The sequence below is a fragment of the Eleutherodactylus coqui genome, chromosome 1 (genome assembly GCF_035609145.1).
Source record: "Eleutherodactylus coqui strain aEleCoq1 chromosome 1, aEleCoq1.hap1, whole genome shotgun sequence".
NCBI classification, from domain to species: domain Eukaryota; kingdom Metazoa; phylum Chordata; class Amphibia; order Anura; family Eleutherodactylidae; genus Eleutherodactylus; species Eleutherodactylus coqui.
The window spans coordinates 237,604,999-237,631,960 of record NC_089837.1 but is presented as its reverse complement, the minus strand read 5'-3'; the positions used below and the strand labels follow the sequence as shown (position 1 = coordinate 237,631,960).

Genomic DNA, 26,962 nt, shown 5'->3' with positions numbered 1-26,962 from the left:
AGGCCGTGCTGAAACTACTCAGCTTAGGAGATAAGAGGCACACGGCCCACGAACTGCTGCAGGGTCTGACAGAGCAGACCGACCGCTGGCTTGCGCCGCTGAGCCTCCAACCGGGCATGGTCGTGTGTGACAACGGCCGTAACCTGGTGGCGGCTCTGCAGCTCGGCAGCCTCACGCACGTGCCATGCCTGGCCCACGTCTTTAATTTGGTGGTTCAGCGCTTTCTGAAAAGCTACCCATGCTTGTCAGACCTGCTCGGAAAGGTGCGCCGGCTCTGCGCACATTTCCGCAAGTCCCACACGGACGCTGCCACCCTGCGCACCCTGCAACATCGGTTTAATCTGCCAGTGCACCGACTGCTGTGCGACGTGCCCACACGGTGGAACTCTACGCTCCACATGTTGGCCAGGCTCTATGAGCAGCGTAGAGCTATAGTGGAATACCAACTCCAACATGGGCGGCGCAGTGGGAGTCAGCCTCCTCAATTCTTTACAGAAGAGTGGGCCTGGTTGGCAGACATCTGCCAGGTCCTTGGAAACTTTGAGGAGTCTACCCAGATGGTGAGCGGGGATGCTGCAATCATTAGCGTCACCATTCCTCTGCTATGCCTCTTGAGAAGTTCCCTGCAAAGCATAAAGGCAGACGCTTTGCGCTCGGAAACAGAGCCGGGGGAAGACAGTATGTCGCTGGATAGTCAGAGCACTCTCCTGTCTATATCTCAGCGCGTTGAGGAGGAGGAGCATGAGGAGGATGAGGAGGAGGGGGAAGAGACAGCTTGGCCCACTGCTGAGGGTACCCATGCTGCTTGCCTGTCATCCTTTCAGCGTGTATGGCCTGAGGAGGAGGAGGAGGATCCTGAAAGTTATCTTCCTAGTGAGGACAGCCATGTGTTGCGTACAGGTACCCTGGCACACAATGCGGACTTCATGTTAGGATGCCTTTCTCGTGACCCTCGCGTTACACGCATTCTGGCCACTACGGATTACTGGGTGTACACACTGCTCGACCCACGGTATAAGGAGAACCTTTCCACTCTGATACCCAAAGAGGAAAGGGGTTCGAGAGTGATGCTATACCAAAGGACCCTGGCGGACAAGCTGATGGTAAAATTCCCATCCGACAGCGTTAGTGGCAGAAGGTGCAGTTCCGAGGGCCAGGTAGCAGGGGAGGCGCGGAGATCAGGCAGCATGTACAGCACAGGCAGGGGAACACTCTCTAAGGCCTTTGACAGCTTTATGGCTCCCCAGCAAGACTGTGTCACTGCTCCCCAGTCAAGGCTGAGTCGGCGGGAGCACTGTAAAAGGATGGTGAGGGAGTACGTAGCCGATCGCACGACCGTCCTCTGTGACGCCTCTGCCCCCTACAACTACTGGGTGTCGAAGCTGGACACGTGGCCTGAACTCGCGCTGTATGCCCTGGAGGTGCTTGCTTGTCCTGCGGCTAGCGTCTTGTCAGAGAGGGTGTTTAGTGCGGCTGGGGGAATCATCACAGATAAGCGTACCCACCTGTCAACCGACAGTGCTGACAGGCTTACACTCATAAAGATGAACAAAGCCTGGATTTCCCCAGACTTCTCTTCTCCACCAGCAGACAGCAGCGATACCTAAGCAATACGTAGGCTGCACCCGCGGATGGAAGCATCGTTCTCTATCACCATCAAAAACGGGGACGTTTTTGCTTCATCAATCTGTGTATAATATTCATCCTCCTCCTCCTGCTCCTCCTCCTGAAACCTCACGTAATCACGCCGAACGGGCAATTTTTCTTAGGCCCACAAGGCTCAGTCATATAATTTTTGTAAACAATTTTTATACGTTTCAATGCTCATTAAAGCGTTGAAACTTGCACCTGAACCAATTTTTATTTTAACTGGGCTGCCTCCAGGCCTAGTTACAAATTAAGCCACATTAACCAAAGCGATTAATGGGTTTCACCTGCCCTCTTGGTTGGGCATGGGCAATTTTTCTGACGTACATTAGTACTGTTGGTACACCAATTTTTTGGGGCCCTCGCCTACAGTGTAATCCAATTAATTTTTTGCCCACCTGCATTAAAGCTGACGTTACCTCAGCTGTGCTGGGCACTGCAATGGGATATATTTATGTACCGCTGGTGGGTTCCAGGGAGCCACCCATGCTGTCGGTCCACACAGAGTTGTAACTGCATGTGTCCACTTCTAAAGAACCCCAGTCTGACTGGGGCATGCAGTGTGGGCCGAAGCCCACCTGCATTAAACATGACATTACCTCAGCTGTGATGGGCAATGCAATGGGATATATTTATGTGCCGCCGGTGGCTTCCTGGCACCCACCCATGCTGTCGGTCCACAGGGACTTCACAATAGGGAGTTGTACCTGCCTGTGTCTATGAATTAAAAACCCCGGTCAGGTTGGGGCATGCAGTGTGGGCCGAAGCCCACCTGCATTTAATCTAACGTTAGCTCTGCTGTCCAGGGCACTGCAATGGGTTACATTTATGTACAGCCGGTGGGTTCCAGGGAGCCACCCATGCTGTGGGTGCACACGGAATTCCCATTGCGGAGTTGTACCTGCCTGTGACTATTTATAAAAAAACGCGGTCTGCCTGGGGCATGCAGACACCTTGACAGAATGAATAGTGTGTCGCACATAGGTTCCCCATTGCTATGCTATTCTCACTGCTTCTGTACAGCATTGTGGGCTATCGTCCTGCCCCTTTTAAAGAGGGTCGCTGCCTAGCCGTGCCAACCCTCTGCAGTGTGTGCCTGCGGTTCCTCCTCATGGCAGACACACTTATAAATAGACATGAGGGTGGCGTGGCATGAGGGCAGCTGAAGGCTGCGCAGGGACACTTTGGCGTGTGCTGTGGACACTGGGTCGTGCGCGGGGGGGGGGGGGGGTTGGGCAGCATGTAACCCAGGAGAAGTGGCAGCGGAGTGTCATGCAGGCAGTGATTGTGCTTTGTTGGAGGTAGTGTGGTGCTTAGCTAAGGTATGCATTGCTAATGAGGGCTTTTCAGAAGTAAAAATTGTTGGGAGGGGGGCGGCTCACTCTTGCCGCTATTGTGGCTTAATAGTGGGACCTGGGAACTTGAGATGCAGCCCAACATGTAGCCCCTCGCCTGCCCTATCCGTTGCTGTGTCGTTCCCATCACTTTCTTGAATTGCCCAGATTTTCACAAATGGAAACCTTAGCGAGCATCGGCGATATACAAAAATGCTCGGGTCGCCCATTGACTTCAATGGGGTTCGTTATTCGAAACGAACCCTCGAGCATCGCGAAATTTTCGTCCCGAGTAACGAGCACCCGAGCATTTTGGTGCTCGCTCATCTCTAGTGACAGATCCTCTTTTTAACGTTAAAAGTTGCTGATCAGCTGATTCATCCAAGAAAGGATGAATCAAAAGAGAGCAATAGATACAGGACACTATACAAAGTATATCATTTACTACGGCCATAAATATACATTTTAATTTAGCTACTAAAAATGTATTTGGCTCTTAAATTAAGTTAGGAGCCTATAGCTTCTAAGAATTTTTTTTACTCTTTGAGCACTAGAGTTGGGCCTCTCCTCCACAATATGGCAGACCTCCTTTAGGCCCTTGTGCCATGAACATGATTGTGGGTTGCCAATGGGGTAACAGGTAGCCCCCTCCCTCTGTTTAATCACTTAGATGCTGCAGTCTTGACCATGGGAGTTATTGTTATTTCTTATCCTAGCCATTTCAGCAGAGTGTCATCTCTAATCTACAGTGGTCATCCACTTCGTATGGTGGGAATACAGCTACTGTGCACACTCCATCCCCATTCTGTGCATGTGTACCACTTATAAGGGAGATGGAATAAAACCTCCACAGTGCCACCTATTGGAAGGCAGCATTCCTTCAAGCCTAAGTCAGACTCTTTATACATGTCATATAATACGTGCAGTGCATTGGAGGGAAGGGGTGGTTAGGGGATATAAATGGTAAAATGGTTATTATTTTGCTATTCAAATCCTTGTTGTGCATGCTTGATATCAGCGTCTCCATCTGTTTGTGTGCTTTGTACTTACTCTGACCTAATAAAGGATTGAATAAAATACATTTCCCTACTTTCTGCCACTGTCAACTATTTTTATGATGTTAATTTTACAGTCTAGCCATCATTAGACTGCATTTTGGAAAAGGAAGATTTTTCCACTGCATTCAAAAACATGAACAGCTTAGTGTAGACTGTTTGTGGTGTGTTATCAGAGTTAGAAAATAATCTGGCTGTGAGGTAGAACAATGAATAATGGGCTAAGGAAAGTGACAAGTAACTAGGGAATAATTCCCACGGGAATGTAGATTTCAGACCATTCTTTTGACATAAAAAGACATTGTTTAATGCCATAACATTGTAGGGTCAGTTACAGTTTATGTAGTCTTTACCATATACTATACGGTAATCTGATGTAGGAAAAACAAATTGCCCCTGCATTGTAGGAACACAGATAAGCTGCTAACAGGGGATTCCCAACGTAAACATGACTAGAATATTCACAAGATATGCCATTCTTTATGGCATATCTTGATCAGGACAATCACTATTGGGAGAGTAGGGCTCCTGTGATCCCTCTATTTGCAGATTTTTGTGCAGCTACATGAAATTCTATGTTGAGGAATTTACTGAAAAAAATTGAATTTTATGGCAGCTACAGTGCCTGTGAATTAGTCCACTAGGGTCACAAGAGCCCTATTTTCTCAAAACGTTAGGGTACCAATATGTGAGTTTTAGAGATGAGCGAGTACCAAAATGCTCAGGTCCTCATTATTCGAGTCGAGCTTTTCGTAAAATTCGAGAGCTCTATTTGAGTAACGAACCCCATTGACAACAATGGGAGACTCGAGCATTTTTGTATGCGACCCGCCGGTTGCCGAGCTTTTTTTTCTTTTTTTTCCTGTTCTCTATCTCTCTCTCTCCTCTGCCAAGCCAGCCACAAACTACCGTTGACGTGTGCAGCATCGCAGCGGGAAGGGGTCAAATCTGACACGTCAGCAGCAGGGAGGGGCCAAAACTGGGGCGGGGTCGAAAACGTCGTGATGCTCGCTCGAGTAGCGAGCACCATCGAGTATGCTAATACTCGAACGAGCATGAAGCGCGGAAAAGTACGTTCGCTCAATCTAACCCTTATCTATCAAGCATTTATGGCATATCCTGTGGACACGGATGAACTGGGAAAAACCCCTTCCCACTCTAGGACTTATATTTACCTCCTGGAGCATCGGGGTATGTATGAAGAGAGGTCATGGGGCGACCTCTCTTTATACATAGCGGGCGTCAGCTGTTTATTACAGCTGACACACACGGGCAATAGCTGCAATCGGCCGCACGGCCGATCGCGGCTATTAACCCTTTAAATGCTGCTTTCAATTCTGACAGCGGCATTTGAATCCCCCGAACGATGTCCGGGGTCCCATACGGCCCCCCCGCGGTGAGATTGGGGGAGCCGAGAGGTGTCATGTCAGCCGGGGGTCTTCTGAAAGGCCCCAGGGCTGCTGTAGGAGACTCCCTATCAAGCCACCCCCGTGGCGTGGCTTGATAAACTGCCTGTCAAAAAGCAGTATGATGTAATGCTATAGCATTACATAATACTGCTGGAGCGATCAAAGCATCGCATGTTGTAGTCCCCCAGGGGGGCATAAAAGAAAAGCGCAAATAAGATCAATAAAGTTTTAGTAATTGTAAAAAAAAAGAAGTAATGTTTAAATCACCCCCCTTTTACCATATCTATAATAAAACATCTAAATCATTAAACAGAAATACATATTTGGTACCGCCGCGACTGTAAAAGTTCGATCTATCAAAGTAGCGCATTATTTTCCCCGCATGGTGAACGTCGTCCGAAAAAAAAAAAAAAATAAACGCCAGAAATGCACTTTTACACTGTCTCCCAGGAAAAGCGCAATAAAAAGCGATCAATAAGTCGTATGTATTCCTAATAGATACTAACGTAAACTACAGGACATCCCGCATTAAATGAGCCCTCGCACAACTACGTCGACAAAAAAATTAAAAAGCTATTGCGCGCAGAAAATAATTAAAAAAATTAAATGTCTTTGAAAAAAAAGAGTAGTGCAGTAAAAAAACTATACAAGTTTAGTACTGACCCATAGAATAAAGTTATCATGTCATTTTTGTTGCAATTTGTGCGCCGTAGAAACAAGATGCACTGAAAGATGGCGGAATATCGTATTTTTTTTCATGTTACTCCACTTAGACTTTTTAAAAAGTTTTCAGTGCATTATATGGTATGGTAAATGGCACCATTTAAAAATACAACTCGTCCCGCAAAAAACAAGCCCTCATACAGCGACGTCGATGGATAAATAAAGGAGTTACGATTTTTTTGAAGGGGTGAGAAAAATACGAAAATGGAAAAAAAAGGGGCCGCATCATTAAGGGGTTAAAAAACCAACCTTGGCACACAAACCTATCAGCCAGCATACAACATCAACCCATTTTCCCCACGCCACATTGCAAAGTGTCTCGCAATACATTGCTTTTTCTTGGAGCTGAGGAGTCGCCCAGGAGTGAGGAGATAAATATTATCGGCTATAATCTATTGGGTAAATCCAATACATCGTGCCTTCTCAAAATTTTTCTACTCCGCTTCACCTGTGAACAATTACTACCACATCATAGCAAATACCATTCTGCAGTGTCCAAATTACCCTGGACAGTGCCAAACGGATACCACAGCTCAGCACACAATTCCCTCCAGCAGTACAGCATAACTCCTCAGCAGCACCAAACACCTCCCCAGCAGCGGCACACGAATACCAAAATAAATAAAATACCTCTCCAGCAGCACTGAAGGAATACCAAGATGCAAAAATATTTCCCAAGCAGTGCCAATACCTAAGCAGTACTGAACAAATGCCATAGTGTTAAGGCAGCAGTATGCAGTTCTTCAGGTCTCACTCACGACCTGAAGGTTGTAGGATAAAACCCCCGCATGGTTAACCAGTGCAAGGTTGACTCAGCCTTCCATCCTTGCTAGGAGGTAATAAATAAGTTACCTGAAAGCGCTGTGGAATAAGTTGGCGCTATACATATAACAAGTCCCCCTATACAAATAACAAGTCCCCATAGTGCAGCACAAGATACCTTCTCAGCAGCACAAAGTTTTTACCATGTGAAACAACAGTTTCCAGTATAACAATGGTAATGGTATGCTGAAAGTTGTAGTTTTGCAAACTAGACCTTATGTGTGACGCAGTCAGGAACAGAATACACAATGACACTGGGTGACTCACAGGTGGTGTCCTGTACAGTCATTCCTTTTGTATTTCATCCGATACAGAGCAAGCTATGTCTTGCCTCTGCAGAGTTTGCACCCAGACCTCTTTGGCTCATCCAAAAATAATGGCATCACACACTGGGTCACCTGAAAATAGCACTACTCACAGTCCCCCCAAAAATAAATAGTATACACCATACCCCAAAATACATTAGAGTAGACATCATGCCCCCAAAATATATTGTAATACACACTGTGTCTCCAAAATAAATTATTATACACACCGTGCCCCGCAGTGTGCCTCAGAAATAAATAATACACACTGTGCTCCTAAAATATATTATAATGCTTTGTGCATCTCACTTTTTGTTATAGACATTTTTTATATGGTTAACACTATTTATTTGACAATAGACACCCCTAAATGGCTGGCACTATTTAATAGCAAAATGCATGATGTTATAGCGAGCTTTCGGATCTCCCTACCACAGGCATAATGAAATAAATATATATATATATATATATATATATATATATATACACACACATTAAAAAGGCACAGACCTAGGGGGACTAATTTTCACTTAAAACAAGATGAGCAGAGAAGTAAATACTTAATTAGTCCACTGGTAAGGAATGTGACAGTTTCATGATCTCTAAATTGGTGTCAGGGTTTCACAGGCCTGTTTGTTATCTTTCCTGGAGACCTGCAAATAAGAAAGATTAAACAATAACTGTGCAACACCACCTATGGGAATACCAGCATTCCTTCAAATCAATGTATAACTTTTTACCAAGTCTGTAAAATAATAATTGGAAATTGCACCCCTTCTGGGTGCTCTCTTTGGGGAGACACAATGCCATCCCCTGACCCACTCACCCCCCAGGTGTCTCCACACACACCCTGGGTGATCTCCTTCAGACCTTTCATATTCTCCACTGATGCAAGAACCCCTCTCCAAGGTTCATTCCATTCTTGAGGGTATCAAAAATGGCCATAAATTTATACTCCCAAATTCTTCTGTGAGGCTGCAACTTGAAATTGCTCTTCAGTATGATAACTGTCATCTGTTCCATGTTGTGTCTGTGAGTAGAAAAGTGTTTTGCCACAGGTAATTCTGTCTTTCCCTCTCTAATTGTGTGGTGATTAGATCTTATCCTGGCTCACAGTTTTTGCCCTATTTCTCCACCATAAAGCCCACCAACAGGCCATTTACTGAACCGGATCAGGTAGACAGCCTTGGACATGGAACATGTGAATGTCCCAAGAATCTTATAGTCTTGCTGTGTGTTCGGGATCCGTATCCTGTCCACAGTCCGTACATGTGAGCAGGTCTTACAGGTCCTTACATTTCAGGGATAAGTTCCTTTTTGTGTGTCAGAGGGCAATGCACTCCTGATTATAACATTCCTTAAATTTGGAGGTCGCTTGTAACACAGAAGCAGAGGATCCGGGAATATGGTTTTCAGACTGTCATCCTTGAATAGGGTATGATGGAGTTTCTTTGTGGTTTTCGTTAGTACCTCTGGCTGTGAATTGTAGGTCACTACTAGAGGTACACGACTGTTTCCTTCCTTCTCAGTTTATTGGAGTAGTTGATTCCTGGGTATCCTGGGGGTTCTGGTGATTTGGTCATAAATTGAGGTGGGATGGTAGTCCTGATTTAAAAATGTCCTTTTGAGATTGTATAGATGTTCCTGTCTGTCTGTTGGGTTGGAGCATATCCGGTTTTATCTGATGGCCTGGCTGTAGATGATGGACTTTTTGATGTGCTTAGGTTGGAAACTGTCTCATCTGAGGTATGTGAGCCGATCAATTGGTTTTCGGTATAGGAACGTCTGTATTGAGTTGTTTGATTTCTGCGAGTGCCCTATCCCTCGTTTTTTTTCTCTCCCTATTACAGCAATAAGGTCACTGACACAAGGGACATGTGACTGGGTGAGGTCAAAATGGCTTTTTGTAAATATATTTCCACTACCTTGCCCAAGTTTCAAGAAATCTTTGGGGCTGAGTAACCACTTCAACATGACTTCACATTTTCCTTTTTTGCTGTTTTGCTTGTAAATTAAAACTTTGTCACTTCACTAAAATCTATTAGTCTGGTACCCAGTTCCTGCTGGAATAGTAGCATTTTATTGTATTTAAATAGTTTGGTTATATCATGGGAACTTTGGCAAGCTCCTGAATTACTTTACAAGCAAACTAGTGTTCTTAATTTACCAAAGCAATACTAGTTCCAGTTCATATGCTAAAAACATCACCCAGCATTTTCCTGTTTATGAACTAAAACAGATTATATATTTTTATTCCAATGGATAGCCTTCCCACCATTGTACAGAAGCCATTGCATTGTTAGCACCACAGAATATGCGCCGGTGAGATAACATGCCTTTGTTCTATTCACAGACTTACAATAAAATGTCATTCCCCTCAACGCTTAATTGTACATTCTTCACATCTGTATAGAAACATACAAGATTCTGATGAGAAGTATGCAGGATCAGTATGGAGGTTGGGATGTCTCCGCACTCTGTTGTCTGGTTTAGAAACTCTCAGAACAAAACCGAAATAGCTTAGCTATCCACTAGCTGTGGCCGGGATTTTTTATCTAGGTGTTTTTGTTCTTACACAGAGCAATTAAATGGTCACTGATTTTTCAAACAACTTATGTGATAGTGTGGTAACTAGCAAAAAGTGCTATTCAATTTATTTACCTAAAACGATATTTTTATGCTGAAAAAGGTGCTAGCCACTAGGGGTCTCTCTTCATTTTTGTTTGCTGTCTACTCTTTGTTGTCAAGTGTTTCCTGTCTCTATACTCTGTTTCCCTGAAAATAAGACCTACCCTGAAAGTAATCCCTGTTATGATTTTTCATAATTTTTGAGGATGCAGAATAATTTTTTAAAATTTTTGAGGATGCTTAAAATATAAGCCCTCCTCTAAAATTAAGACCTAGTTATAGTTAATTAAAAAAAGTCAATTTAAATAATGTCCAGGCAGCTAAATATGTAAAAAAGTTAAATCTTTTGGTGCAAAAATTAATATAAGACCCTGTCTTATTTTTGTGGAAACATGGTAACAGCAGGAATCACAGGAGATGAAAGGAGGTGATGACTCCTGCTGCTGGAATTCTATGGAGGGAGAGAGACTTATGCCCCTTTTACACAGGACAATTCTTGTTTGCCCGAACGCATGAGCTGCTGACGTCATCACCGTTTGGGCAGCGGTTTTAGACTGCACGATTCTCATTGAGTATTATGCATTTCTTGTGCACTAATTAGTGTTTAACCTGCATGAGAACTGCACCAACCGGCTCTGATTTTTATGCCGGCTGAAACTGCATGATGAGTGAGAACATCACGATTCTCATTGATCGTTTAGCTGCTGGCTGCATGTAAACTGAACGATTATCATGGACCGATTTATTGTTCGCACCAGCGATTACAGAGTTCGCTCGTGCAGCCTGTTTGTACTGGCAGATAAATCGTTCACTTGCAAATCATTCAGTCGGGCACTGTACCAGTAAATGAGAACCACTGAGCTCAGTATTAAACTGAACGATTAGCGAATAAGCTAACGATGATTTTCATGCTTGCATGAAATGAACGATATGCGAATGAATTATCGTTCAATCGTTGGCGATTATCGTTCAAATTTGAACAATAAGCAATTTTTTCTTAAACAATATTATTCAGTGTAAAAGTACCTTTACAATTAATCATGTCTTGGCATTGTTTTCAGTTGCCCCGCAGAGTTTTTATTTTGTGATACAGTGGTACCTTGGCTTGCGAGCAGGCTCTCTCCCAAATTTTTGCTCTGCTTTAAGAGCAAAAACTCGGGTTACAAACCTGCTCGCAAATCACGAAGCTCGCAAGCTGAGGCTCGGGCGGGGGTGGGGTGGGGGTCTAATACTCACCTACCGCCGGCATTCTGGTCCTCACGATGGTCTGCGGCGCTGCTGCAGGCTGTCGCTTCCTCCTCCACGCCGACAGAGCATTTCTTCCTGGAAGCGGGGCTTGAATACCCTGTCTCCAGCAATGTCATTGAACGGCTGTAATTGGTTAACCCAGCGCTGGCTTTCATTGGCCGACGCATTAGCTTGCTGGAGGCGGGGTATTCAAACTAGGAAGAAATGCTCTGTCGGGGTGAAGGACGCGGCAGCCTGCAGCAGCAACCCCAGACCATCGCGAGGACCGGAACACCGTCAGTACGTGAGTATTGATGTTTGTTTACATGTAGTGTAGTTAGTTTCCCCATTGAAATGAATTGAAACACCATTAATCCGGAACGCAGAAAAACCAGAAACCTTAAGGCAAGCACTTAGAAGGTGTGTTAGGAGACTTATGAGGCCATACGGTCACTATTACAAGACTTGTTTAAGTCTAAGATTGACTTGCAGGAATGCTGCCTTCCAATAGGTGGCACCATAGAGGTATTGTTCCCTCTTTCTATTTGCATATTTCCCAGAGGAGCATAGATGGTGTTATAAGTCTCCTCACAACCCCCCCAGTTGCTCCACCTCCATTGAGTCAGCAATGCTCATCAAAGCACAGGAATGATAAATGCTAGGATGACCTGTCGAGCATTTGTGCCCGACAGATCGTCCCGTGTAAAAGCACCCTAAAAGTCCATTTACACACACAGATGATCGCTCAAAATTCGTCAGAGACTGACAGTTTTGAGCAATCATTTTGCATTAGGTACTAATGGGCTAATCAGTCCATTAGTAGCTAGCTAGCTTAATTTGCATGTACTTAGAGAACAGCTGGTGGTCTGTTCTCTAAATAGTTCGCTATTGTTCTCCAGCGGGACAGCAGCTGAAAGAATGTTATCAGCGCTGCCTGGGGAGAACTCAGCGTGCGGTTCCTCTTATCAGGGACAATGGATTTTAAGCTGAGCTGAACTCAGGGATGAATGAAAAGTGTAGGTAAGTGCACGATGGGCACACATTTATACACAACAATTATTGTTCAAAAGATGGCTTTTGAGTGAATTTTAAGCAATGATCGTTGTGTGTAAATGTACCTTTTAGTTTTACCCTCTTTGGCAATCAGTCTCTCTTTCTCCACTGTTGCTGCTTTTGGCTGCATTCCCACGAACGTATATCGGCTCGGTTTTCTCGCCGAGTCGATATACGTCCTCCCCATCTGCAGGGGAGGGGAGGATGGAAGAGCCAGGAGCAGGAACTGAGCTCCCGCCCCCTCTCTGCCTCCTCTCCGCCCCTCTGCACTATTTGCAATGGGGAGAGGCGGGGCAGGGGCGGGGCTAATTCGCGGAAATTCGTGGGAATGCAGCCTTTATTTGCTTTTGACATCATTTTATTTTTTCCTTAGCTTTTTAGTACTTCTTTGCTGCCTTTTTGTTCCAGTAGTTTAAATGCTTTTTTGCTGTTTATTGCTCTATTTACATTTTTATTGAGCCACATTGGTTTTCTCCTATTTATAATTTCTTTATTCCTAGAAGGTATGAGCTGCTCATAGTGAGAATTTAAGATGTTTTTCAATATCTCCAATTTATTGTCTATACTCTGAATTTTGAGGACATTGTCACAGTCGGTAAGGTTAAGGGCATTACTAAGCTGATCAAACTTAAAGTTTAGTATTTCTCCTCGATATAACACCCTATTGAAAGACAAGTAAAAAGGGCCTTGCCCTTTTTTTGACAAGTCAGAAAAAATGTCCAAAAGTGGCTAAAAACACATAGTAAACGTGGCGCAAAACATGTAAAACTGTTTTCTGTCATAATTTCCTCCAAAAAACTGTCGGTATTTTGGTTAGTAAATTGCTCCATTCACTTTACATGCATTATATTAGAAAATGGGTGACCACCAGATGATGTCCTGTACATTCTATAAATAAAAAAACAGAATAACCCTTTAACACTGTAGGTTATCATACAGAGCCAGTGAAGTGAAATAAACAAGGTTAAGGATCCTTCAGGAAAGCTCTATTCCCATTAGAACTGTTTTTCATACTGTTGTGTTTCTGTTTCCTTTTGACGACAAAGATAGCCTAATCTGAAGTATTGTTTTTTCCTGTGTTAAAAAACAAAAATCCAAAACCTAATGGGTAGCATTATAAATAAATGGAATCCACTTGAATACAGATCCCTAAAACCTGTCTTGTCTGTGACTGAAAGTAATGACGCTAATGTGAACAGAGCTAAGAAAAGGCCAAACTGAATATTACTATTTAACCTAGAATAATTGTTCTAGGTTAGAAGATATTGTTCTATCGCTTTGCTCTTTAATTGGATCGTTGTTGAGCTGTCTGTTCAAAGGCCTGTGAGCACCACAGCCAATCACATTCAGCTCTTTCAGCAGGCAGGGATTTTAAATCCCCTCCTGCTGATAGATCAGCACCACAGTGCAGGGGACAGCAGGAGAAGACACGGCTGTGCCCCCGCAGCTGAAATGAGGTGAGTATCTATTTTTTTTGTTTTTTTAAACCACTTTTACTTGATTTTCAGGTAAGGGATTATATTTAAAGCCCTTCCCTGAAATCAATTGCCAGCAGCAGAATCCTCTACCGCACCTGACGTGTGACAGCTACAGTAGAGAATTAAAGAATTCCTCTGCTGCATCTGCCACAGATGTGGTAGATGTATCAGCAGGGAATTCTTTTAACTAGTGAGGATGAAGGAAACATCTGCTGCATGCAGATGTGTTCTTCATACTCGCGGGGGACACAGCAGTGGCCGACAGGTAAGTAAATTTTTTTTTTTACACTACTTTTAATTGGCTTTTCAGGGAAGGGCTTATGAAGCCCTTCCCTGAAAAGCCATTCACGGCTGCCGGGGCTCAGCGGCAACTTCTGCCGCTGTCCCCCACTCTGTAGTACTGAGCTATCAGCAGCCGGGAATTTAAAATCCCTGCCTACTGGTAGCTCTGATTGTGATTGGCTGAGCAGTTCAGCCAACCACAATCAGAGCTACCAGCAGGCGGGGGTTTTAAATCCCCAGCTGCTGATAGCTGAGAGCTACAGAGCGGGGACAGCGGCCGAAGTCGCCGCTGAGCCCCAGCAGGTGAGTATAATTTTTTCTTTTTTGTACACTATTTTAAAGGGCTTTTCAGGGAAGGGCTTATGAAGCCCTTCCCTGAAAAGCCATTGACGGCTGCCGGGGCTCAGTAGCGACTTCTGCTGCTGTCCCTGGCTCTGTAGCACTGCTGAGCTATCAGCAGCCGGGGATTTAAAATCCCCGCCTGCTGGTAGCTCTGATTGTGATTGGCTGAAGCACTTCAGCCAACCACAATCAGAGCTACCAGCAGGCGGGAATTTTAAATCCCCGGCTGCTGATAGCTGAGAGCTACAGAGCCGTGGACAGCGCCAGAAGTCGCGGCTGAGCCCCGGCAGCTGAAGGGAGGTGAGTATTTTTTTAATATACTTTTATAAATGGCTTTTCAGGGAAGGGCTTATAAAGCCCTTCCCTGAAAAGCCATTGACGGGATGCCGGCAGCAGGATTCTCTACCGCAGCTGTCATGTGTGACAGCTGCGGTTGAGAATTGAAGAATTCCCTTTGCTGAATCTGCCACAGATGTGGAAGATGTAGCAGCAGGGAATTCTTTTAACTAGCGGGGGTGAAGGAAACATCTGCCGCATGCAGCAGATGTGTTCTTCATGCCCGCGGGGGTCACGGCAGCGGCGGATAGGTAAGTTTTTTTATTTTGCACTAAAATGTTCCTTTTTCAGGGAAGGGCTTATATGTAAAGCCCTTCCCTGAAAAAGAATGCAGAGGGCCGACAGAGCATTGTTTTCCATGGAGCCACCGGCAGCAGCCGCGGCTCCATTGACAACAAGCACACAGCTGTGTTCACGCGTGGTTTTGCTCGTACCTAAGTGCGGACGTATGTACGCACCTAAGTACACACAAAAACACGCTCATGTGAATGCACCCTTAATTGAAATCAATGGTAGCCGTGCCTGCAGTTACAAGCACCGGCCACCACGCAGAGGTCGGAGCGGAGTCTTTTACTGCTTCTACTCTCACATTTGTGTATTTGGGGTGCTGATAGCATGCGCCTGCACATCTGATCGGTCGGGGTCTTGAGATTCGGACCCCACCGAGAGGGGAGGGTTTACATTACACTGCTATTTTCCAGTTAAATTTACTCAACAGTGAATCCAATTTAGTTTGGTTTATTCAGTAACCGTTTTGGATATATTCACTCCCAAAGATTGAAAACCAATGTACAAGTCAACAGGTCATGTTCTATACAGATATTCAATCAGATTTATCTACTAGCATTATGGCGAACGTATTCTAGTATTTCCAGACCAGAGTAGTGCCCATATTCTTTAATCGTGCTAATTGTCGTTTCAAGGTATATCATCTGCATATAGTCCAATCCTCTCCTCACTATTTCCCCGTCTAATCCCACCATGTCCATGTGCAGTCTTATTTTACACGCAAGGTGCTCAATCACTATTGCAAATAACAATGGGGAGAGTGGGCTGTAGGGAGAATTTATGTGTTTATCAAAGAGAAGACACTCCCAGATTTCGTGTAGAAGTTTGGGACCCAGGAGAAATACATATCACACCAGCCTTATTTCGGTATCAGTTGATTTCTAATTTATTCTAAGGTGCATGTGGTTTTATACCATAAAGGACATCACAGGAAAAGTACATACCTCCAAGATTAATAATACTACATGATAGGGTACTACTAAAATGATTAACATAAGTTACACCTTTTAAGTTGTAACTATGACATACAATGAAACCGTTATGAATTCAGTGAAAAGGAATGCAAGGGGGGTCTGGGAGACTCTTATCTGCTGTCTGTCTACCAGGCACTGGTATAGACAAAGTTTTGTTTAACCCCTTCACTACTTATACTAGCATCATGTTATATCTTTCTAGTCTACAATCTAATAGAAGAACAATTAACTGATACATTGATCTACAATTTTCTTAACATGGGCAACCCTGACATGTTTCTTTACAGCGAAAAAGTATCTGCTCTTCTTCCATTTATACCCACGCAGGCTTTAACATCAGTGTATGGTAATTGCACCCAACTCATAAAAGTGGGGCCAAATCCCATTCTACTCATTACTTCCCAAATGAATGCCCATTCTACACTATCAAACACATTAGCTGCATCAAGTGTGTTATCCATTGGCAATTGAGGTATAATCTTTGAATATTAATTGTCTTGGATCTTGAAGATATGAATCCACTTTGGTTAGGGTGTATAAAGGTGTTTCTCGAAGTCTGGAGGAGTACAAGGGGGCGTATAAGGAGTACACTGTCTTACCAATAGAATGCGTGTCGGTAATTATAGTCCCCTGACTATTTCTCAGGCCCATAAGTGGATCTCCTCTGTGCTCGAGCTATGGTAGCCAACATGTGGCCTATTCTTCCCCCTCCTTATAATAGGTCTGTTTCAGGAAGCCTTGCTTACTAGCTGCAGTATAATTATATAACATATCTTGAGCTTCCTTCTAGTTGGCTAGTGTTTCAGTCTTGCTATTATTAACAAATGTTGATTCAGTGTCAGTCAATCGTTTTTGAGGTTCTTGTCCCATTACTTTTCTTCCCTGTTTAACCTGTGTGATTTTTTTGGCTAAGAAGTTCTCAAAGATAGGGTTTCGTAGCCTCCCATTCTGTTAACCTATTTGTTGTATTGTTATTCAGTATAAAGTATTCTAGCAGTCCGAAGCCAGAAGCCCTCCTATCAGAGTGTTGTATATCAACTAGCATTGTGGAGTGATCTGATAACAGTCTAAGTAGATATATAACCTTCAGCACGCTGTTATATAACAAAGTATTATCCTCTGCTAGGTAAATGCGTGATATGTACTCGTGTGACAGGAATTTAACACCTGGATTCCTATCCTGCTGTGAGTCCAAAAGGAGTGTCTCCAGTAAGAGATGGCCTACTGACTTCAGCTCACCCCCACCACCAGTTCTCTCCAGCCATACTCTATCCCAGTAGGGGTCAACAACAGAGTTAAAAGAACCCACAATCAAAACAGGAGTGTTTGGTATTTTAGCTATAAATTCCAATATCTGTTGCATAACCCCGCAACTGGAGGGACATGGAATATATAATGAGAGAAGGAGGCAGGTATAGTTATATAATTTACAGTGTAAACAGACACAACATCCCTCAGAGTAGATCCTCTGTGAGAAGCACTGAAATTGGATCAAGTGATGTATCAGTATACTAACCCCTCTTGAGTAACTTGTATGCATTGAGTATAAGCTATGTCCCAGCCTCTGCACTTTGACAATACGGAGGTTCTCTTTGGATACATGTGTCTCTTGTAGGCATAATACAAGTGGATGGTAATGCTTTATTGACTGGAAACTGCCAGGTGTTTAACAAGATCGCTAATGCCATGCACATTCCATGAAACTACCTCAAATTTCTCAGTAATTTACAGGAATTGACATATATTAGAATACTTGTTATCTATACAATTAAACCAATGGACAGACAGTCTCCAGGGTTGCACATCATCCACCCCAGCAGGTTGAACTAATATACACAAGAGAGAATCAAACAAACCCATAACAAAATATTTCCCAGAAAAAAACTTATAGGCCTGAAACAACCCTAACAGACCATGGCACCAGTCCAATTTTAGTCGAAAAATGTTCAATAGTTGAAAACATCACAGCAAATTGCTCCACTAAATTTCCCGGTTATTTTGCTTTGTACTCCACTTTAACTCCTCAAACTTCCTTAGGTGTCATGAAGTCAGATGCCATCAGGGGTTGTTGACCTGCGAGGTGGGCATGTTCCGCTGTGCACCTAGGAGTGTCTCTAGGATTTTCAAAAAAAACGTGTTGCCCCATGGACTACAACCCATAGTTTGATGCGGTATAACATAGTGTAAGGGATATGCAGGTTTCATAAACCCCGTTTTAGGTCTTGAAAAGTCACTTTTTTCTGAACTTCTGCAGAGGAGTATGAAAGAATGATATTTTTACACCATTTACTGTGATATTATTCTGTTCTCTGGCTTTATGTAATATATTGTCACTATCATTGAGATGTTTAATCACAACAGAATGTGGAGTAGCCCCTTTGGCTGAGGGCAGGAAGAAACACTTTGTGCCCTTTCCACCTCAAACATTGGCGTTAGAGAGTCTTTACCAAAGAGGTTGATTATCCAGGATACTAAATAATCCAAAGGATTATTACCCTCCAGCTTCTCAGGAAAACCAACCACTCAGATGTTATGTCTTCGGATCATCAATTTTACTCAGGGAAATTAAAAACATCCTGAGTAGTTGTATTCACACCCCATTTGATTGGTACTATCTGGTCTTCCACTTCACTTATCCTCTCCTCCACTGCTGTCATCCGTTCTGTTTCTTTGGGTATATTATGTCTAAGGAGTCCCATCTTTGCTTGTATAGAACCCACCTGTAGCTGCAGTGCAGTGAGGGCAGTGTTATATTTACTAACATATATCCACATGCGTTTGTTGTGTGCATGATGTTGTGGGTGCTTTCACTGGGAGGCTGTGTTCTCTGGGATCCACTACAACAGGTATGTCTCCCTCCCCTCTACACTCTAGCATTGCCCTCAGGCTCCCAGTCTGTGGTTTCATTCACCATTTCCTTAGAGATGCCCCCTGTTTACTGAATAAGGATGCTGTTGTCCACCTAGCCAGTCATTCCCTCTGCATGAGAATCTATGATGGCAAGCCGTCCCATCCATGTAGTTGCTTCTTAAGCCTTGCTTGTGCTGGCCGCATGCTCTGTCTCCTGCCGCGCATCGATGCCATCTTGGATTTCACTGCTGCTGGATTCCTCCAGCCAGCAGTGGTCTTTTCAGCGGTGGGTCAAATTGGCTCCAGGTGATAGGAAGGTCTGTGGCTTACAAGAGGTGAGTTAGCAGCTGTTCATGCTGTGCTCCGCTGCTTTTTTGCCCCGGTTACAGGATGTTAGGATGTGTAGCGGGAGCTCCTTTTCCATGCGTCCGCTCACATGCTCTGCCCCTAGTGTTTACTTTCTAATAAAAATGCTTCCTTCCTGAACCTTTTGTATACTTTTAACATACTCCACTGGTCGAACGTTTTAGAACGCCTTCAGTTTTAATTGATATTTACACAGTTTAATGTCTGAAATATACTCTGAAATGAAAGCATAGAACAAATAAACAAGATGAAAAAAAATAATGGATTGACTTTGTTTCAGCAAATTAAATCTATATTTTTGACTCTTCAAAGTAGCCGCCTCTAGCTGATATAACTGCTTTACACAATTGAGGCATTCTTTCTACAATTGCATGCAGTAATTGTGCAGATATTTCTTCCAAGCATTATTGCAGAAGTTCCCACAAATATGCTGCACTTGTAGGTTGCTTTGCTCTCACCCTTCTGTCCATTTCATCCCAAAGAAGCTCAATGGGTTTAAGCCTGGAGACTGTACAGAACATTTCATTCTTTGAAACCTACTGGCTGCTTCTTGTCTTCTTAAGTAGTTCTGACATAACTTAGAAGTATGTTTTGGAGCATTGTCCTGTTGTAATATGAACCCCTGACTAACTAGGTGTACACCAGAGAGTATTGCACAGCATATCAAAATCCTGTGTAGCCATTTTTGTCTAGTGCTCAAGTCACTCTGTACAAATTGCCAACTTTGAATCCAGCAAAAGCGCCCCAGGCCATCACACTTCGTCCTCCATGTTTCCATGTGGTGTCAAACACTCAGGAACAATCCTTTCACCTACTAGATGGTGTGCAAAAACTTTGTGTGATATACCAAAGATGTCAAATTTTGATTGAGCAGTACATAAGACCCTTTTCCACTCTTCAGTAGTTCATTGGAAGTGCTGCTTGGACCAGGCAAGTCATTATTTAATTTCTTTTTTTTTTTATTTTGCCATCTTAGCTGTGACTTTCTTACTGATATTCTACCTCTCAAATCTGCAGATTAAAGTCTTCTCTTCATAGCTGAAATGAAAACTTTTTTATTTTTTGCTGCATTAAGCCACTTTCTTGAAAATGTTGTACTGAGGTACCAATCACACAAACTGTAACGTCTTAGCGGTGCTGGAATGGAGCCACAGGTGTAGTAGCTGTGCTGGTCACTGGATAGTAGTCACAATAGACAGGAGTTGTTATCGGGAAGTCACAGTATGCAGTACAATGGTCAGCAGTAGGAGGTATCAGTATGCAGTACAATGAGTTGAGATGGAAGCCTAGTCAAATGAAAGCCAGAGGTCAGCAGTAGGAGGTCCTGGATGCAGTACAATCAGGTGAGACGAAAGCGTAGTCAAATGGAAGCCAGAGGTCAGCAGCAGGAGGTATCGGTATGCAGTACAATCAGATGAGACAAAAGCGTAGTCAAATGGAAGCCAGAGGTCAGCAGCAGGAGATATTAGTGCAATAATAATAATTAGAGGAAGAGAAGCTTGATCAAGGTAGTGGAGCACAATAGTTATGCACTGGATCTGAGGCAAGGTCAGGATTTTATAGGAAGTCCTAATTAGTAGCAGGGCGGGGCCAGGACAGGGAAACATAGAACAAGGCTGGGTTTTCTTCTATGGTTAAATACCTTTTTCTTTTTTTCTTGCAATTTATGATAGAAATATGTTCTGTCCTGAAGAGCAAAACTGTCCAAATCCTGCCCTGGAGGGTGGTGTAATGCAGTCTGTTCTAATACTGGTTATATATAATCAGAGGGTTTGAAAGTATTTTACAAAAGTTAAGACACCTGTTAAAAGTAGTTTTACATCCAATTTCAAACAATACTTTGCTTTCTGTGCTGCATAGCAGCTGTCCTTGATGTGTCCCCTGAAAAATAGCCCTTTGGCTAAAATAGTAAAATGTTTCCGGTTAAAATTTCAGAGTATTTTAACTTACTTTTAAACCTTTGAACTATTTCACATTATTTGCTGTACTTGAACTTTGTTACTGTCTGTAAAGATTAGATGCTGGTTTGCAGCCTCTTGTTGCCACCAGTACTTGTCAGTAGCGTAGTCAAGGTGAAGCCAGTGGTCGGTAAGCATGTAGTATCAGTTGCAGTACAAAGGAGCAGATAGATAGCGTAGTCAGGGTGAAACCAGTGGTCGATACACAAGTCTATCCATTTGCAGTGTGGAGGAGCAGTCATGTAGTAAAGCTTGACTACAGGCTTGGAGCACAATAATCTCACAAGAGAGGGAGGTACAAAGCCAGGTTTAAATAGGAAGTTCAATTAGAAAATAGAGTGGTGCCAATCAGGAACTGGGTTGCGGGAACAAGCAACTGGTACAAGGTTTAGCAGGAAAGTTGTCCAACAGGCTGGATAGCTCACTGGGGAGAGCCGTCACCCAGAGCACAGGAGGTTGTGGGTTTCATTCTCGACTCTCTCCAAAATAACTGGAAAATTTGAGGTGTTCTATAACTTTTGAACAGTAGTGCATTTAAAAGTTTTGATCATGTCCCCCTCTTTCTTCTCTCTTCCAGGCTATACAAATTAAATTCTTTAAAGTCCCATTTACACAGAGCGATGATTGCTCAAAAATCGCTCAAATGACAGTTTGAGTGACAGCTTTGAGCAGTCGTTTTGCATAAACTATTAAGTAGCTACTCAGCTACTTAAAGGAGATGTCCCGAGGCAGCAAGTGGGGTTATACACTTCTGTATGGCCATAATAATGCACTTTGTAATATACATTGTGCATTAATTATGAGCCATACAGAAGTTATAAAAAGTTTTTTACTTACCTGCTCCGTTGCTGGCGTCCTCGTCTCCATGGTGCCGACTAATTTTCGCCCTCCGATGGCCAAATTAGCCGCGCTTGCGCAGTCCGGGTCTTCTCCTCTTCTCTATGGGGCTCCGTGTAGCTCCGTGTAGCTCCGCCCCGTCACGTGCCGATTCCAGCCAATCAGGAGGCTGGAATCGGCAATGGACCGCAGAGAAGCCCTGCGGTCCATGAAGACAGAGGATCCCGGCGGCCATCTTCAGCAGGTGAGTATGAAGACGCCGGACCGCCGGGATTCAGGTAAGCGCTGTGCGGGTGGTTTTTTTAACCCCTGCATCGGGGTTGTCTCGCGCCGAACGGGGGGGGGGTTTAAAAAAAAAAAAACCCGTTTCGGCGCGGGACATCTCCTTTAATAGCTTATTAGCATGCAAATGAAGCCTTTAGCTGAATGTACTTAATAGCCAGAGGTCTGTATCTGCATTCAGCTCCTTTGTTCTCCATCGGGTTAAATAGCTAAAACAATACTTGCAGCACTACCCACTGAGAACTTGGTGTGTGGTCCTGATAAGACCGCACAATGATTTTTTAGGCTGGCTTGAATTTAACGATCAGCTAGCAGTACACGAACAGTGCACGATGGCCGCATGTTTAGATGCAACGATTATCGCTCAAACGATTTTTGAGTGATCATCGCTCTGTGTAAATCGGCCTTAGGTCTTTCCTGATAACTTTTGTTCTTGAGACCTTTACCATTGTTTTAGTCTGTCTTTGTGCTTGTTCTATTTTACCAATGTCTTTCTGTAGATGAGTTCTCCAGAACTGAACACAGAATTCCAGATGTTGTCTCATCAGAGCTGTATACAGAGGGATTAGAATCTCCCTCTTACAACTGGTAATACCTCTATCTACGCAGCCGAACATCCTTTTTTTCCCGCTTGACCACACTGTAGACTCATTTCGGAACAGTCAGAAATCAGAACCCCTAAATCCTTCTCTTCTGAAGTCCTGGATAACATAGAACAACTACTTTAATACTCATTTTGAGGATTTCTTCTCCCTAAGTGCATTATTTTTGCATTTGAAAACCATTAGACTGCATTTCCTATTGCTTTAACCATTTATCCAGTAAGGCTAAATCTTTCTAGATGTTCAAGACACCACCAGGAGCATCAACCTGATTGCACACTTTTGTGTCATCAGCAGACAGATCTTACCTGTTAAACCTTCTCCTCTGTCACTTATGTACATATCAAAAGGAATAGGACCGAGAACAGACCACTTGAAACTCGTTTAACTCTCTTGATGTCCATTTTTTAACCAATTGCAAATCCACCAAACTATCAAAGGATTAAACGCCCTTTTAGGGTGACTACCCACTACAGTTTTTTTTCACTGCGAAATTTGCAGCGTTTTTTTTCTGCAGGGGTCTAGGGGACTTGTATAGTTAAAATCGGGATCGCGCAGAATCGCAATTTACCGTGAAATCGTGATTTTGCGCAATCGCTATTTTAACATTACAAGTCCCATAGACCCCTGCAGAAAAAAAAACGTTGCGAATTTCGCAGTGAAAAAAAACTGTAGTGGGTAGTCACCCTTACACGCAATGATTACCACTCAAAATTTATCCAAACGACACAAAATAACATGTAAACATGGGCATCGTGCACTTTTCGTTCAACGATGGATTTTGGTTCTGCGTAAAATCCATCGTTCAGCAGCTGAGAGACTAAGCATATACATTCCATTTGAATGCATTTCATTCATCTTTGTGTATAAAAGGACCTTAAAGGCCCTGTTGCACGCCACAATTATTGCTTAACATTCGTCCAAATGGCTGAAAATGAGCAATATCATTATATGTAAACACAGGCATCGTACACTTTTCGTGAATGATGGATTTTGGTTCACATCCATTCCATTTGAATGTATTTCGCTCATCTTTCAAAAGACTGCAGGATGTTCTCCCGCGGCATATTTATACTAGCCATGAGGAGAACAATGGAATGTGGCGGCAGCTGTTTGCACAGCTGGGTGTGCATTTAGACACAGGCTGGGCTCTGCAAACAACTCCTGCATGTCCTTTTCCATGCAAATGAAGATGATAAAGTGTTAATGGACATTAATACTTTATGCAAATAGATAGCTAAATGTTTCAGTCCTTTAAAAGACTATCTTTGTGTGTTAAAGGACCTTTAGTCTGATTTTCATTAACTTATCTATAAGCTCTTTCTGTGGAACTATATCAAAGGCTTTACTGAAATCCAGATAGACAATTTTCACGGTATGACCTGCATCCAGCACTTTTATGACAAAGTCAAAGAAGTCAGTAAGATTAGTTTGACATGATCTGACCTCAGTAAAGCCGTGCTGTTTTGGGACCAACAGGTCCAATATTATCCTTTTCAGGAGAGTTTCCATTAGTTCAGCTACAACAGATGTCAAAATAACTGACTTGTAGTTCCTGGCTTCTTCTCTACTACCCTTCTTATGGTTGGGTATAATAAGAAGGGACTGGTTAAAAAGTGTCAGAAGGGACTGGTTAAATAAATCAGTTAAAGGAATAGCAATCAAATCTAGGATGTAGGTGCAGCAACATCTGTGTAGGTCTCTGTCACCCTCCTCCCTCTCCTCTTCTCAGTGATCAGTGTTGGGATGGGGAAGGTGAGTGCTGATAAGTGGAGAAAGAAACTTTTTCCTCCCTAATCAGATGTGTTAAATGTTTCTTTTATATTCGGTTGCACTAGTAATTTATTTTAAAAAAAGGCTTAGAAATTTAGTAACTCTTTAACAACTGCCATGTTGTAATTTTTTTTTGTCATCATCAAAGCATTGAATATTATAAACCGATAATGTATAGGTGTTCTAGGGGCCAGATAATCTATGTATATTGCATATCTTAGATTGTAAAAGATTTAGTTAATTTTACTGAAAAATTATGGAATGCATATGGTAAGTCTTCCTCTGCTTGAAAGACACTAAGGCCTCATGCCCACGGCCCACGGGAGTCCTGCCTGGCGAGCCGGCGCACATGTGCAGTACAGTGCGTGACACACTGGCAGTGGGCGATGACGCGTCCGACGGTGGCTCGTAATCACGCGATACTTCCGCTGTGCTTAGAGCGGAAGTATTGCGTGATGGACAGCTTCCATTGACTACAATAGAAGCCGGGCACGTGTTTACTTGTGGCAATTACAGCATGCCGCGATTTCTTTAACGCTGCGGAACATTAAAATGTTGAAAGCTATTAGATGCAATAGAACCTAATAGCTGCGGGATAACGCCACGGATTTCCGCCACGTGAGACGCGGCAGAAATCTGTCCGTGGGCATTAGCCCTTAAGCAGATTCTGCAGGTGGTATTCACAAAGTATTTATACTGTACACGGACAGAAGCTCTAAAACACTAGATGCGTGTTGATTGGCAGTATCTTATAACCCATGATATCTTACTCAGCATTACATGATATTCCTGGTAAGAATAACACATGCTAACCTCAATATGAAGTCGAGACAATACTCAACCAAACGTAAAAGTGTGAAAATTAAATGTTGTATGTATAGTTTGTTTAGCATTAGAATAGACAAGCAGATTCATGGCTTTCAAGACTATTCCCCATAAACCCAGGCATTTCATTCTGAGACATTTTTAATAGGTGAGATTTGATTACTTTCTCTTTTGTTCCTTGATAGGGTTTAATATCTATGTATGAACAGACAGAGATAGGGGAGATGTACATTCCACGATTGCTGCCCGCCTAACTTAATTATGTTTCATGCTCAATAAACTAATTAAATATTTTATAAAAAGACAATAACCTCTTTCGTCCTATTCTGGATATAAGGTAAAAAGGGCTAAAACAAGATTTAATTAAATCTTATGTTTTGCAGAAACCAGCAAACATCCTGGTAATGGGGGAAGGTCCTGAGAGAGGAAGAGTCAAAATAGGTAAATAAAATTAACATAAATGCATGTGATCTCTGCTTTAAAATATGGCTGTATGTCAACAAGATTAGTCTTTTATAAAACACACTAAGCATAATACTGAATACAATAATAAGATATAGTGTCTATCTATTTCTAAATCTGCTGTACTTGCTAAAGTTCTAAATCTAACGTAAATGAAGATGAAACATCAAGGGGAACCTATGGCCAGGATAGGTTTATTTGTAGAATTTATTAAATATTCGAAATATCGCAATAACACTGACCTAGCGGGCTCAATCACTACTAACAGTGCTGAATCATAACAATGTCAGTTGGCTGTAATTCAAATGGCTCCTCCTGACAAATTGTGGCCACAGATCATATCAGCGGATTACAGCAAAACTCATTAAATCTGCCAATAAAAATCTATTGTTATTGGTTACTGCAAAGATGCCCATACACATGCAATCAATAACTGTGTTCCCAGACTCCTTCATAAATATGCACTTTCAGCTCGATCTAGTGTGCAGCTCATTACAATAGGGAAGGGAGGGTAAGCTTTGGCCGCACACTTCTGGTATTGCTTACCTTCGAGGTAAACACAACATTAAAGGCCCATTTACACAGAGCGATGATCACTCAAAGATCGCTCAAACGACAGTTTGAGTGACAGCTTTGAGTGATCATTTTACATAAACTATTAAGTAGCTACTCAGCTACCTAAGAGCAATTAAGCGTACAAATGAAGCCTTTAGCTGAATGCAGTTAATAGCCCAAGGGCTCTTATCTGCTTTCAGTTCCTTTGTTCTCTATCAGCACTACCCATGGAGAACTGCTGATAAGCCTGAAGGTTAAGTTTTAGTTTGGCCTGAACTTAACGATCAGCTAGCAGTGCACGAAAAGTGCACAATGGGCATGCTTTTAGATGCAACGCTTATCACTCAAACTATGGCTTTTTAGCGATTTTTGAGCGATCATCGCTCCCTGTAAATGGGCCTTTAGGTTGATGGGGTTGTTTAGTTTTATTCAAAGATTCGCACTTGCAACCAGACATAGGCAATTCTCTGTGAGCTAGTCAAGAGAATAAATCACATTAAGATGAGGGTGACTCAAAAATTAATGCCTCTATGTCGGTATCTGTTTAAC

General features: G+C 43.0%; 1 protein-coding gene across 2 annotated transcripts in view; it reads left to right on the top strand.

The window, feature by feature from the left end:
- Positions 1-26,962, top strand: part of CDK19 (cyclin dependent kinase 19) — a 177,921-nt gene that overhangs the window by 84,605 nt on the left and 66,354 nt on the right. For both annotated transcript variants that reach the window (XM_066606997.1, XM_066607002.1), the window contains exon 5: positions 25,780-25,837. In XM_066606997.1, coding sequence (XP_066463094.1) covers positions 25,780-25,837 — 58 coding nt within the window. The remainder of the gene's footprint in view (positions 1-25,779; positions 25,838-26,962) is intronic.